General features: G+C 35.7%; 2 protein-coding genes across 3 annotated transcripts; one reads left to right on the top strand and one right to left on the bottom strand.

Annotated features, from left to right (window-relative positions):
* Positions 1 to 3,268: 3,268 nt before the first annotated feature.
* Positions 3,269 to 5,459, bottom strand: LOC143911674 (uncharacterized). The gene is made up of 4 exons (XM_077430669.1): positions 5,332 to 5,459; positions 4,546 to 4,600; positions 4,379 to 4,462; positions 3,269 to 4,311 (listed from the first exon to the last, which is right to left on the bottom strand). The coding sequence occupies exons 1-4, from the start codon at positions 5,405 to 5,407 to the stop codon at positions 4,041 to 4,043; spliced, it is 486 nt and encodes a 161-aa protein (XP_077286795.1). The 5' UTR covers positions 5,408 to 5,459; the 3' UTR covers positions 3,269 to 4,040.
* A 2,596-nt stretch (positions 5,460 to 8,055) lies between these two features.
* On the top strand, positions 8,056 to 11,933 carry CkIIbeta (casein kinase II subunit beta). 2 transcript variants are annotated; one of them, XM_077431209.1, is made up of 7 exons: positions 8,056 to 8,253; positions 8,506 to 8,581; positions 8,699 to 8,801; positions 9,544 to 9,643; positions 10,710 to 10,801; positions 10,880 to 11,069; positions 11,155 to 11,933. In XM_077431209.1, exons 2-7 carry the CDS (start codon positions 8,510 to 8,512, stop codon positions 11,258 to 11,260), a joined length of 663 nt encoding a protein of 220 aa, XP_077287335.1. In that variant the 5' UTR covers positions 8,056 to 8,253; positions 8,506 to 8,509; the 3' UTR covers positions 11,261 to 11,933. The 2 variants fall into 2 exon arrangements, with proteins under 2 accessions (XP_077287335.1, XP_077287337.1); XM_077431211.1 differs by lacking the exon at positions 8,056 to 8,253 and having other exon boundaries at positions 8,469 to 8,581.
* Positions 11,934 to 14,567: the final 2,634 nt, after the last annotated feature.

The raw sequence follows: 14,567 nt of genomic DNA, 5'->3' as shown, positions 1-14,567 counted from the left end.
AATATTTCTCTGTATTATATATGTATATAGATATATGTATATATATATATATATATATATATATATATATATATATATATATATATATATATATATATACATATATATACGGGGCTTTTTTTAAAAAAAAAAAGGTGCCGGAGCTCACTTCTTTTGTCAAGGTTTTTATTGGAAAAGATTATATTCAAATTATATTATATAGAATATTCGTTTGAAACATAAAAAATGCTGAGACAAAAAGGTGCCGGAACGCCGTTCCACCACATGTTACATGGGAAAAAAAGCCCTATATGTATATATACATATATACATACATATATTATTAATAGAAGCAGGTGATCTCTCCCAGGTACCAATTTTTAAAAACTGGCATGACTATACATACATATGTAGCTTCAAACGTAATTAAGCGAAATTGTGTACATATGTATGTATATCAAAAAGTCTTTGTTAGTATATACAATACATATGTATGTACATATACATATGTATGTATATTTATGTATGTGTTACAGTGAAATTGTAAGAGCAGTGAAATTAGGTATAATTAATTACACTGACGTTTTGGTGAATTCATTCACTAGGTATAGTTATATATTTTCGCTACGAAAATTACATATTCACAGACCCTGATTAGTGAAATTATAATTTTTGAAAGTTAAGTGATAATGTAATACAAATTTAAGATTATTTTGTTTTTTTCATTATTATTTTATCACCTCAAACTGTATTTTGACTGTCGACTAACTCAAATTGAACAAAATAAAGATGATTCGTACAATCATTGGTGTTTTGTTCAATATCTAAGTCACTATTACATAAACCATGTGAATATGTATTCAAAAAATGACAACCGAAATTACTTTTTTTTTTTGATAATAAGAACAATTTTAGGTGATATTTCCCTGAAAATATTTCAAAGAATGACGTTGTGCATCGCTTCTACATACATGAGGTCTGTCTAGTTTAGACATCTGATTTCTTTGATAGCTGTCTACTTTAAATTTTTGTAAATTTGATATTTTAATATCACAAAAAGACTTCATTACGAATCATTTGCTTCTCTAACATTGACAAGTGATTTTTGTAATTCTATTGTTAGATTCATACTCACTACCTCAGTTAGGGAAATTATATGTTCTTGCGAAATTTTAAATTCTCTGACAATAAGAAGTTCACTGTAACGTATGCGTTAAATATAAAAACCAGAGAGGTCTTATGAGAAGGGTGTCTATATTTGAAATACACACTTATAACCAAATTCTAAGTTGTGTTAACGAGTACAATATCATTCGTAGGATGAACATTCCGAGTTCGAAATTAATTCAGTCACCAAATGTGCGGTTGTCTTACTTACAAAGAGTGATGTGCTGCTATAGGTTCGGAAAAATTCTAATTTACATAATCATATTACTATTACAATATCCGATGAAAATATTATAACAATCACAATCTGAATATGAGGGTGAGCTTCCTGATTGTTGGAATTCACTCCAATACGATAGCTTGCGGTCAACTTGTACGAATATTTTTCAAAAAACAAAAATTATTCTGGTATTACGTCTGAGCAACAAATTTTTCCTTGTGACTTGACACTGATTTCACTTTTATCGAATGCCTCCAGAACACCAAATCTCGCTAAAGCGAATCAATTCATGTTTTAAGAACCATCTATGCTTTTGAGCAATTGAAAGAAAACCTTGGCTGTTATGAAACGTAAGTTGATGATATACATATGTACATGAATTTACAAAAATCAAAATAATATATCAAAATCAAAATCAAAATACGAAAAATTACGAATTTGTTATTGGAATTAATATAATGATAATTTTGCAATTTATAAATGCAAGCCGTTTAATAGAATTTTAGCAGCATATCACTGCTTATATGGTATGAAATAACAAAACTGTGCATTGAAAGTTTAATTGTGAGCGGAAGTCCTTTTACTTCGACTTATATACTTTTTGTAGTGTTTTTTTTGCATACAAACGTTTTCTCGGTGGATTTAGAAAAACTCAAAACATACTCAAAAATCACTTTCAAATTTTAACATTAGCGTTAGCCGTAGTGATGCTTTTCACACTCAACTGCTCATTACGGCAAGTATCTATAGAATGAATATTGAAAATTACCCGTCACCTTAAAATATTGTAATTTAAGTTTTTATCTTACATTAAATGAGTGAATTTTCCCGTTTTAGAAGGTTTGAGAAATGGGGTGCTTCATATCAAAAATACTCTACATAAATATAATATCGGTGAACGCTTTTATATGCAAATTTGCTATGATTATTATTTACAACCCAACGAATAAAATTTTCTAGTGCTAAAGATGAACACTATTTTTTCAGTACTTTTGAAAAATTAAATGAGTGATCCTGACGTGTGGTTTAAATGTTGTAGTTGACGTTTATATATTTTTGTATACATTTGGACACAATAAACTTTTATAACCCCAATACTTCCTTCTGTGCTTCAATGTACGTACATATGTATGTACTGTGTAAAAAAAGTTTGATTTGTGTTATACATACATACATATGCATATACATATTTGAAACTTTCTTCAATTTTTGAATTACGTATGTAGAATTGCAACCTAAAATATTATGTTCCTCAGTATCCTCACTATTTGGGATTAAATTAAAATTAAAATATTTGAGATATTGAAATTGATACCAATGATTTTTTTATGAATACTATATTTTATATATGTAATGATTTTTTTTAAATATTCCATATTTACATAAATTGACATTTATACAAATTAGCCAGGATTATTTTTGTATTTAAACTTAATATTCGTACAGTAAAATTTACTGAAAATATTAATTAGTTTGTAGCCAGTGATATTTTAGCAGTCTTTCAGGGTTTAGATACTACCACCTGTAGAGTGTAGTGTATAGAAATATAAAGAATGCCTAGTCGAAAGAATGTTGATATTAATATTGGGTTTATATGATGGGCTCAATACTTACTTTAATCAGATAAACGGGAATATGATAAAAAAAATCAAGAGCCAAAAATTATTTTTAGTATAATACAAGTCGCACAATAAGAAGCTACCGTGAACTTCTTACTATCCATTTTACAATTGAAATTACCTACATATATATATATATATATATATATATATATATATATATATATATATATATATATATATATATATATATATATATATACGGTTATTTTACATGACAGTGATAATTTATTATACATATGTATAAAAATAAAATGTATCAAATATCAAAAATTGTATTTTTCTAGAAAGTCGGGTGTATTATTTGCGTACAGTATAAAAATAAATTGAATCAATGTAAATTTGTAGGGTTTTATTTCTTTGTAACTGAAATGGCATTTTAGCTCTCATTTATTTCTGGTATGCACTTACATATAACAGAGGTAAGTACATATATGTATATGTATTACAAAAGTGGATATGTTTCATATTTATATTTTGTCAAATGTGGTACATATTTATAAAGACATTTATTGGAAATGACCGAGAGTTAAAATAAAATTTACAAGCTTTTTAGATGTTCATTAAAATTTCTAATCACATTATTAATTAGGACAGAATTTTCGGTAAATTTGTAATTAAAGGATTGTCGACTTTCTTATTCAGAATATGATCAAGAGTGACAGTTTCCACGACTTTTGTTTTGTATGATTGTATGTATTGTTGAAAGTGTATAAAATTTTCCTAATTACATACATACATATGTATATTATACTTAATGATTCAGAATCAACCTCTCCCTTTCGCTATATATGTACATATGTACGTATGCTTTTATGACATTTCAACAGCTCAGTAGTTTTTCTACCAACAATTTAAAAGATTCTATTGATAAAATGTATTTTTTTTACTTCATGAAAACTGTAATGAATAGTACAACAAACTTTTTTTTAGCATGTAATCAATGTAAATATTATTGAATAAACAAAATACTACATTATTTTCCTTTTTTATTACATTATATCTATTCAAATTATTTACAATTTATAACGACATCAAAATACACCAATCTATTCTCAAATATTTGTCGACAAGCTGTCATTACAAATGCTTTCGATGATGCAGTCGGTGCCTTTTCTGACATATTCTGTGATTCTTTCATTACTCCTCAAGAGGTTATTGTATAGTTCTTTAGTGATTTCGAATTCCTCACATAGTTCAATTGATTCTCTAACAATCTCATCGACTTCAGGTTTGTTTCGAAGGAACTCCTTTATATCATTGGACAAAATTGAATTCAAAGTGTTGTCATCTAATATCTGTAATTTTTCAGATTCTTTAAATTTCCTGAAAATAGTATTACTTAGTCATTTATCCTATTACGTTATTTTATATAAAATTACATTTTACAAACCGTTCGACATCTTGAATTTTGCTCTTTCTATATTTGTATAATTGTTTCCATGCGTCGGATTCATTTTTAAGTTTCTCCAAGTATCTGTAAGTTATCAATTACATACATATATGTATATGTACATGTATAACCGAAATGAAATATTTTTAATAAAGAATATAAGATACCGTTTATGATCATCTTCTATACTGTTTTTATCTTCATTTCCAGATCGATCCGGTACTGTAAAAAAATATGATCAGAGAAAAACTTTATGTAGATACATATGTATGTTTAATTACATTATAAAAAAACATATGTCCATAGATATGTAGTATTTCCATTTCTGATGGCAGGTTGAGAACTCATTTTCTAAAATAATATTGAGTGCTGGGTCGAACTACATATGTATGTGCCCATGGTTGTGAGTGGTCAGGAAAAGAAAGTCGATTTTATTGTTTAATATCGGTTACATTGTGATATGTAATTGATTAAAAATAATTTTTTTTCTCGACTTGGACCACTTTCGTAATTATGGGCACATGTGTATGTAGAAGCACAAAATGTCATCACCCATTTCTCTTGAAAAAAATTGGATGCGCCACTATTGCAGAAAATGAGTTCGGGCCTGCTTTCAAAAATGAGAACGACATCCGTGTCAGTGTGTAGAGGAATGATAATTAAAAATGGCACTAGCCATTAGTGTGCAAGGTGCATTAGTGTGTATATTCTTTATGTTTCATTTTAGAAATTAAATAGTTACATCGTATATATTTGGGAAATATAATTCCATAAAATCATTACCCCTTAGGGTGTTTTTCACCCACAGAGACGCTCATTTAGCCATTTACCCTGGTTGAAGTCTTGCATTCAAATTCTAAGTTATGTAGGTATGTATGTATGGTACATATGTACGTCGATTAATTTTGCATGCATAGAAAAACATAATTTTGGGCAAATAAGAAAAATGTTACCAAACGAGTCTCGTCTGCAAAAGAGGGACGATCTTCGACGGCGGGAATGCAAAGGAGGAGAAAACTCTTCGCACATGACGGTGCGACAGGACAGTGCGACCTAACCGTCAACAAACTTAACAACGACTGACGGTTTTGGCCACAACGATATCGATATTTGTTTCTATATCATTTTTGTCGGTTCGGTGATTACTAGTCAAATGTGAACCGGTCGCTCTAGATCGGTCACACGTGATCACCCGTCACACTAAAACTGGTCACGAGAAAACTGGTCACACCCTAAATTCGGTCAATCAGTTTTATCGTGATCGATTTTATGGTGTGACCAGTTTTAGTGTGACGGGTGATCACGTGTGACCGATCTAGCGTGACCGGTTGTCCTGTGACTGGTTTACATATGACTAGTAGTCCGTTTACCATTTTTGTCACCGATTTTCAACGCACACATCTAATATATAATTTCGAAAGAGACTTTGTCACTATGTATATATGTAAGGTTTGTTGGTAACATCGAAAACAAATCAAACTTTCTATGACGACGTTTCGATTCGATATATTTATTTTTTCGATTCAAATAAATTTATTAAAAAAACAAATTAATATTTACTATTAGATTCGCCATGTTTAAGCTGTTAATATTAAAAATACTGAGCTAAGCCGGGCGAAACAACTAGTTAATTAAATAGGTGATTACTTACCTCACCATCTATACATTTATATACTTAGCACCTAGGTAGTCAAACAGTTTTTTTTTAAATCCTATTTCAATATATTTTACATTTTTTCAAGGGAGAAAAATTCACCTCTTTTACTGGTATAAATCGTCTGTAAATCCACTTCCATGAAATAAAATTCATTTATGTAGGCAGCAGTAGCAGTCGGTGAAATTACCTCTACTCCATCGCCCAGATTTATTTGCGTATCTACGTGTGCTCCTTGGAAGCATAAATTCGTTATAATAACGCAGATATGTATATCAATATCGGAAACGGTAGATATATCAATTCTGAATTAAAATATTGTCATCCCCGAGCACCTAGATTTCCGACGGAGGAAACATGGATAGATTGAAAGCACTGTGGCGGCTCGCTATACGACATGTTCGAGTTTAGTCACCTTCCTGCGAGTGGGGGACCAACTCGATTGTGCTCGGAGTTTGCTACCTCACTCTGCCTTCAGCTGTCATAAATAAAACACGTGCATCAACATGCCAGTCGTCTCATTCGTTCATCCCCCATAGCACAAACATAATATAGGGCGGATGGGTGATAGGTTTCGACCGATGTTTCCTGGCCTATGGAAACTCAGTTGAGTTTTGAAGAGGATCTATATCGCTCGATCAATACAGTTGTTATTGAATGTATGACGAAGTAGGTAATCGATTCGAGGGAGCGAATCAGATCGTGTTCCTGAAGCTCACTGGCATCTGGGGACGATGCGATAGTCGTCGATTATGCAATGCGTAACTCAGCTGATGAGATCGAGTTCAGGAAGATTCGTCGAGGTCTTCCTTTGTGTGCTGTGTTTGATGCGTAGTTAGTTGGCTCCTTGGGAGTTCCCGTGTACTCGTGATTGCGTATCTGGAGCGAGTCGACGGTGTCTTTGTCCTAGTTCGGACGAAGGTACTCGGGCCAAGATTGACTTTATGTGTTCGAACAGAACGCGATGATATCATTTGTACAGCTCGAGTTCGATGGGAGAAATAGGTGATATCATCGACCTAGTTTCATAATAGCACAAGTTGTGCTATATTCCTACAATAAAAACAAAAATCTCGAGACACGACTCGAATTTTTTCTCGACTGAAATCTCTTTCACTGCGAGTTCCATATAATGGCCGATTTTTGCCACGGTTATCTATGTACGGACAAAGAAACATTTAAATATACGCTCGATATGTAACTTTTGCAAGATCATACTTGAAGAACGATCGGTCGCAGCCTCGAGCTGAAGAAGTGAATACATTTTTAGTAAAATCAATGTTTGACATTGTGGCGGCTCGCTTATACGACATGGTCGAGTTTGGTTGCCTTCCTGCGAGTGGGGACCAACTCGGCTGGGTTCGGAGAGCCACTACTCACGCTGCCTTTAGCTGTCATATAATAAACACGTGCATTAACATGCCAGTCGTCTCATTCGTTCATCCTCCATAACATGTTCGCTTTGGTTCCATACAGACTAGTGTGCGGGACAATAAATCAAATATATAATTTCGAAAGAGACTTTGTATATAGGAATCCTTCGTTTATTGGGTAACAAATAATTCGATTCGAAGTCCCCGGCGGCAAAGGCACCAAGGGCGAAGCCGCCTTTGCGCTGGGAGCGAAGCCCTAAGGGGCACGGGCGCCGGATTCTGGTATACATATTGTGGCGGCTCGCTTATACGACATGGTCGAGTTTGGTTGTCTTCCTGCGAGTGGGAACCAACTCGGCTGGGTTCGGAGAGCCACTACTCACTCTGCCTTTAGCTGTCATATAATAAACACGTGCATTAACATGCCAGTCGTCTCATTCGTTCATCCTCCATAATATAATTATTTATAAGAGACTTATTATATGTTTGTTTGTTCGTGACATATAAATGAGTGTTCAAATATAAATTTAATAAAATGTTTACTATTAGTTTAGTCATGTTTAAGCGGTTTATATTACAAATACCGAGCGAAAGGGGGAAATACAGCTGGTGTACATATGTATATAAGGTGTGTACGATGGACACGAAATATTCCGAGAGTGGCAGGGAGTAGCGCGGCGTGGCGAAAAGGGTCGTCGGCGTCGCGATCGGAGCGATCGGAGCGAGCGGATCGGGCGAACGCGATTGGCGAGCGGCGTGTGGTGAACGGTCACTGGCCATTGGCAGAGCGCTCTGAGTGGCGGGTGCCGGCGCGACTCGCCCAGCGTGGCTCAGCGCGGCCTCAAAAGGTATCGTTCTCTCTCCCCCACCCCGCCTCCACCCCGCTGCCGTCTCGCGAGTGAGACCGCGTGTGCGCACCGCCGTCTCGCTCTCGCGCGCGCGCCCTCCTCCCCTCCCCTCCCCTCCCCTCCCTCCGTCCCCCGCTCCCCGCTCCCCGCTCGCGTGTACGACGCACTGCTCACTCCCACTCCCACTCCCACTCCCACACTCACACTCGACAGCGCACTCTCACTCTCTCACGCCGTCCACGTCTGTTCCAGGAAAATGAGCAGCTCCGAGGAAGTGTCGTGGATCTCCTGGTTCTGCGGACTCCGCGGCAACGAATTCTTCTGCGAGGTCAGTCTCCCCCGCCCCCCTCTCCCCCCCCCCCCCTCCCCCCGTCCGCGGTTGTCACCGAACGGTCGGCGGTTTCCTATTGTCGCGGTTGTGTTTGATTACATATGTTGTGTGCAGGTGGACGAAGACTACATCCAGGACAAGTTCAATCTGACGGGTCTGAACGAGCAGGTGCCGCACTATCGCCAGGCCATCGACATGATCCTAGACCTCGAGCCCGGTGAGCGCTTCGCTTCGCTTCCTATTACCATTACGATTACGATTACGATTACGATTACGATTCTAACCTTCCCCACTCGCACTCGACTCTTCACGCTCCTTCTTTCGCATACTCGTCTGGGGACCCCCTTATCCTTTTGGTCGTCGTTTCAACTTTTGTTACGATGCCACCACCACTCACAGATTAATATTATGAGCTAATACTGAATGACGAGACAGATTATTTTCAATCCAAGACCGATGCACTTTTTTATTACAAAATTCCATTCAAAATACCGACACAGTCGACTCCCCGTTATCGTACAATGCAGATGACTCGTTTTGTATCGCGTTCGATCGAGACGGTCATAAGTAACGGTAATTAATAATACCCAATGATAAAACTGTTCCAGTTCGCAATAATTTAATCCTCATCGAAGAGTTCGTCGCCTTTGACCGGCTCGAAAATCGACCGCCTTATCGGTACTCTCACCGGTGAATCCACTAAACGTAAAATTCTCCAAAAACGTGGTGAAATATTTAAAAAATATACTAACTGAGCATTCAGTGAGGAATTTTCGCCGATTCGAAGCTGTAAAATTAGATTGAACATTTTTAGTTATTAAATTTGGAAAATAATGTCTAATACATGATGTGAATTTTGATAATAGCATCATTACCTTTGAACGACTTTTTTGACGCTTCTCGAAGGCGATCAAACTATACTTGAAATTTATTATTAATGTTTTCATATTGTGTTTCAGACGATGACTTAGATGATAATCCTAATCAATCAGATTTAATCGAGCAGGCTGCAGAAATGTTATACGGTCTCATCCACGCCCGATACATTTTGACCAATAAGTATGTCTTCTTATTTACATATGTTCTCAAAATCGGTATCGGCATCTGTATCTCGAATACATGATTCCACAACATAATGTACATCCACAAAATATTCGTATGTTAATAAAACGAAAGTATTCAATGTGTGGTGACAAAAATCTGTACGCGTCCTTTAACATATTAATAAATAAATATTAGATACGCCAATTTAATCCTAAATAACAAACTCTTTCATAAGAACTTTCGAATACTTCGTACTAATAAGGAAACAATGATATTTTGCGAGAGAAAAATATATAATATGATCATTCAAAAAAAAAAATCAATTGGCAAATGCCATTTTTGTGTCGTTTCGCCGGCACCATCAAATGTTGTAAGTCAAGTAAAGGCCCATAAAAATAAGACTTCGGATTTTACAAGACAATGCTCATTTCAATAAATATTACAAGAGTATGTTGAAACTGTTTAAGTTTAACTTTAACCATCAAAACATTAATCATATGCCGATTCGTGAAATTTCAAGGAACTCGAAGGTCCTTTGAAACAATTTTTCGTGATTTAGTAGGTAACGATTATTATTTTTTTTTTTTTTTATCTTGCATTAAGTATTTTTGAACAACTACAAAACTTTTACCCGTTGGGGAAAGCCCGTTTAGTCGACACTTCTAATCTACTCAAAAATGTACTTTTAATAACTTATTATATGTATTAAAATACCTAAGTAAGTCTTGGGATGATGATTCGAATGTACATATGTCGATACTCTAATAAGATGTAATTGTGTTGAATTTGAAAAACATGTAAATACTGTGCGGCCAAATATTGTTTGTGTTTTTTTTTTCTTACAAACAATATTTGGCCGCACGCTGCCGTTCGTGTCGCAGACGTATAATGCGGACCTTAAGAATAAATAAAAATGGTTCCATATAATGTAATGAGCAACACTTTTAATTTGGTGTTTCAAATTGTACTCAAAATTGTTTTGTTATTAGCATAAAGAATTCGAATTGCAATAATTTAGGCCAGTCATACGTACATATGTATTCATGTATAATTAAGTAATAATGTATTGTGAACTTTGCAGGGGCATAGGACAAATGCTAGAAAAATATCAGGCTGGTGAATTCGGACATTGTCCAAGAGTGTATTGCGAATCTCAACCTATGTTACCGCTGGGTAAATTGACGAGAACGTACATATATGTAATAATATAAAAGGGTAGCGTTTGCTAATTTCCGTCGGTGTATTTTTCAGGTTTGTCGGATGTACCGGGTGAGGCGATGGTGAAATCGTATTGTCCGAAATGCATGGACGTGTATACTCCGAAATCTTCACGTCACCAGCACACAGACGGTGCTTACTTTGGCACTGGCTTTCCGCACATGCTGTTCATGGTGCATCCCGAATATCGTCCGAAAAGAGCTGTAAATCAATTTGTGCCACGGTGATTATTATTTTCTATCTTTTTTCTATTAGAACGTATTATTATAATGAACGTATTTTTTAATTGGACGATTGTTTGTTTCCAGACTATATGGCTTCAAAATACATCCGCTAGCATACCAAATTCAATTACAAGCAGCTTCTTCATTTAAGCCTTTTCCTATTAGAAGTATGAACAATGGCAAACGTTAGATATTAAAAATTCATTATTGAACATGTGCAAGTAGTTATTGTGAGAACGGTACAAAATGACGTGTATGTCGTTTCAGGGAGTGTCTGAACAATTTGATTCATCAAAACGTTTCTCTTATTTCTATCATTCCATGCAATATATGCAATATTTTCATTTCGACTTTTTTGTTCTCGAACGATTGAGACTATCTATCGTTGATTTGATAGTGGCCAATTTTTTTTCTTCTTTTTTTTTCAGTTTTTTCTGGCGACGGAAAACCACATACGAAATCTTAGAATTTTATTTTTAATGTTTTCCTGAAATATAATAAAAAAAAAAATGTAAATATATCACATATAGTGGGGCATTTCTTATTGACTCGAAAAAATTCTTTCTATGAAATCCTAAAACGATTTTTTTAATCATTTCATTTTTAGCTCCTTAAATAATCACGTAACTACAAAGTTATAGCTCTTTCAAGTCACTCGGTAGTTTTCCTGAATATTTTTTATATTGTTTAAATTTTGGAAGTTCTGGCGCGCCATGTAATAGTTGCGTCATCTACTGTGTGAAATGAAGAAGCTATATAAATACATGCATTTGGTATCTATTTGAAATGGTTTTATATGGATTTTGAATTTATTTATAAATTTAACCAACTAAAATATATAAAATAAATAGAATTAAATAACTAAATTGGTGTTTTTATTTTATCGTTCGATCAATTTCAAGTATTATTAAGGTGCCTTTCAAATACTTTGTGCATGGAAGACGAACACTAACAGTTTTATTAAAGTGACAGTACGCAACCGGTTACACGACAATTGGTGCAAGTCCAAAAGGTTCAACGACAAAATGTACCCGCGACAAAATGTCCACGGAAATAATGTTCATGCGACAAAATGTTCAAAAATCCTAAATTTTCCTATTTTAATGGAAAAAGTAACTTTTTATTGTATTATATTTATCGATGTATATGTTACTTTTTATCGTATAGATCGCGGATGTTATTAAATTAGTATAAATTACAGGTGTTCTCAACCGCACCAACATATTCTTATTTAAATTGAACAATTACATTTTAAGCGAATGTTATTGTGACTCATTGAATATCATTTTAAGATGTCATTGAATTAGTTTAAATGTTAGGGGTTTTTAGTCGTAACCAATATTTACTTATTTAAATTGAAAAAAAAATACTTTTTAAGCGTAGGGCGTTATTAAATTAGTATAAATAACACCTGTCATTTATACTAATTTAATAACGCCCGCGATCTATACGATAAAAAGTACCATACATCGATAAATATAATACAATAAAAAGTTACTTTTTCCTTTAAAATAGGAAAATTTTATTAAAACATTATTTCCGTGGACATTTTGTCGCGGATACATTTTGTCAGTGCACTAATTTTCGGGTACATTTTGTCGTTGAACCTTTTGGACTTGCACCAATTGTCGCGTCCCCCAATTGTCGCGATTGACTTTACATCAAACAATACTTATATGTATTATGTAAATTCGGGGAACACTCCCTTCAACAAAAACAATTAGATCTATATGGTGCTGTACGCTTCTACGTTGCCTCGGCACTCTGGTTACGACGGTCTGGTGTAATCCATGTCATTCATATGTCAACGTTTATAAAGACTGGATTACACCGGAATTTCTGAATTTATAACCATAACAGAATTTCTCGATGGAAATCCATAACTGCCGAGTATTTTAGATTGTGACACACCTTTACAAAACTTGAAATCCTCAGCGGTAGTTATTTGGATTACGCGGTTTGTTTGGATTAGCTACAATTTTTATATCTGCTTTCTATTGGATTTCTAAATAATTCTAGTTGGAAATGTTGGCGAAATTTTCAGCGTGATGGGCTTTCAACAGAAAAGACGTCAGGACTCAAAGGGTTAAGGGAAAACAGTATGGGACGTCACGTTCTTTTTTTTTGCTTTAGCTTCCCGCTGTGACCGTGTTAACAATGGGTGTTCCCAAACCGAATTCGGGTGTACTTGCACGTGGAGAATGCATATGTTTGGAAGGTCAACCGACAAGTTTCGCCTACACTTCTTCAAATATGGGATTCGCCGTATCGATCACTGACAATAAAGGATATATATAAAAACCGACTGTCGCTAAATATGTTTGTATATATGTATGTGACGGACGACGGGCGCAGTATGGGGAACCAACTATTTTTTTCAGTTTTTTCATTTTTTTTTAAATTTTGGCTGGGGGCGTTGGAGACAGTGGCGTAGCCAGGATTTCGTCAAGGGGGGGGGGGGGTTTAGACAGGAAAAAAGGCGAGATAATTTATATTGTAACGAACGGTTTTCGCGCGCTTATCTGATCTCGCGGTGGGAGGTCCAGAGGGCGCATACATCGTTCTTCTTCCAAGGGTCGGGTTATATGGAAACGTGAACTAACCTTGGGATACAGTTATATAGTCGGGGAGGTTCCTGACTGCAAATCGTCTCGTTGATAACAGCTTCCTCGTGGTCGGGAAGCTGGCTCTGCGGTCCTCTCACGGCTGATGTTTCTCCGGAAACGGCGTGAGGAATACAGGGGACGTTGGGCTGGTACTCTTGGGAGGGAGTGATGCTGCACTCGACCTCACAGCGGTTCTTCAGCAGGATGGTGGATCTCTGGACCCCGTCTTCCCCTGGAGACGTGCACAGGAGAGATCTTTTTTCCTCGGTGGATGGCAGGTGAGAGACTCGCTCTCGGTGCGCTCGAGAGGAGCATGGTGTTGGCGCGGTAAAGTCACTGGTGCCACCCTAAATATTACTACCGCTACCAACTGAAGGGACACTCGGGAGAACGTCACGTTACAATATATAATTAATATAAAATCACAACATATAAAAATAAAGTAAATACGTAATAAATAATACGTATTGTGGCGGCTCGCTATACGACATGGTCGAGTTTGGTCACCTTCCTGCAAGTGGGGACCAACTCGATTGTGTTCGGAGCTAGCTACTCACTCTGCCGTCAGCTGTCATAAATAAAACACGTGCGTTAACATGCCAGTCGTCTCATTCGTTCATCCCCTATAGTATGAACAAAATTCGAATAAAATAAAAATAATGAATACTTTAAAAAGCCGCGAAAAAATAATGAATACTTTACGAGCCGCGAAAACACGCTGTTTACGCGGCGACGGTTGGCGCGCTAGTGTCAGCTGACTGACCAGGGCGGCCAGCACCAAAAAACATCGGCCAGATCGTGGGTCGTAAGAGCACGAAAGCCGACCATCAGACAATTGGTCTGAACAAGCATTTAGAGACAACCCAGAAGCGTTTTTTGCGCCATTTATCC

Source organism: Arctopsyche grandis, chromosome 5 (assembly GCF_051622035.1).
Source record: "Arctopsyche grandis isolate Sample6627 chromosome 5, ASM5162203v2, whole genome shotgun sequence".
Classification (NCBI taxonomy): Eukaryota; Metazoa; Arthropoda; class Insecta; order Trichoptera; family Hydropsychidae; genus Arctopsyche; species Arctopsyche grandis.
The sequence above is the reverse complement of the archived record's forward strand: the minus strand, read 5'-3'. Positions and strand labels throughout refer to the sequence as shown.

Coding starts and splice junctions, on each gene's coding strand:
- LOC143911674 (XM_077430669.1), bottom strand. CDS start 5,407: ATGTGCGAAGAGTTTTCTCCTCCTTTGCATTCCCGCCGTCGAAGATCG. Junction 4,463..4,545: donor ATAGAAGATGATCATAAACG/GTATCTTATATT, acceptor GATAACTTACAG/ATACTTGGAGAAACTTAAAA. Junction 4,312..4,378: donor AAAATTCAAGATGTCGAACG/GTTTGTAAAATG, acceptor TACTATTTTCAG/GAAATTTAAAGAATCTGAAA.
- CkIIbeta (XM_077431209.1), top strand. CDS start 8,510: ATGAGCAGCTCCGAGGAAGTGTCGTGGATCTCCTGGTTCTGCGGACTC. Junction 8,802..9,543: donor GATCCTAGACCTCGAGCCCG/GTGAGCGCTTCG, acceptor ATTGTGTTTCAG/ACGATGACTTAGATGATAAT. Junction 9,644..10,709: donor CGATACATTTTGACCAATAA/GTATGTCTTCTT, acceptor TGAACTTTGCAG/GGGCATAGGACAAATGCTAG.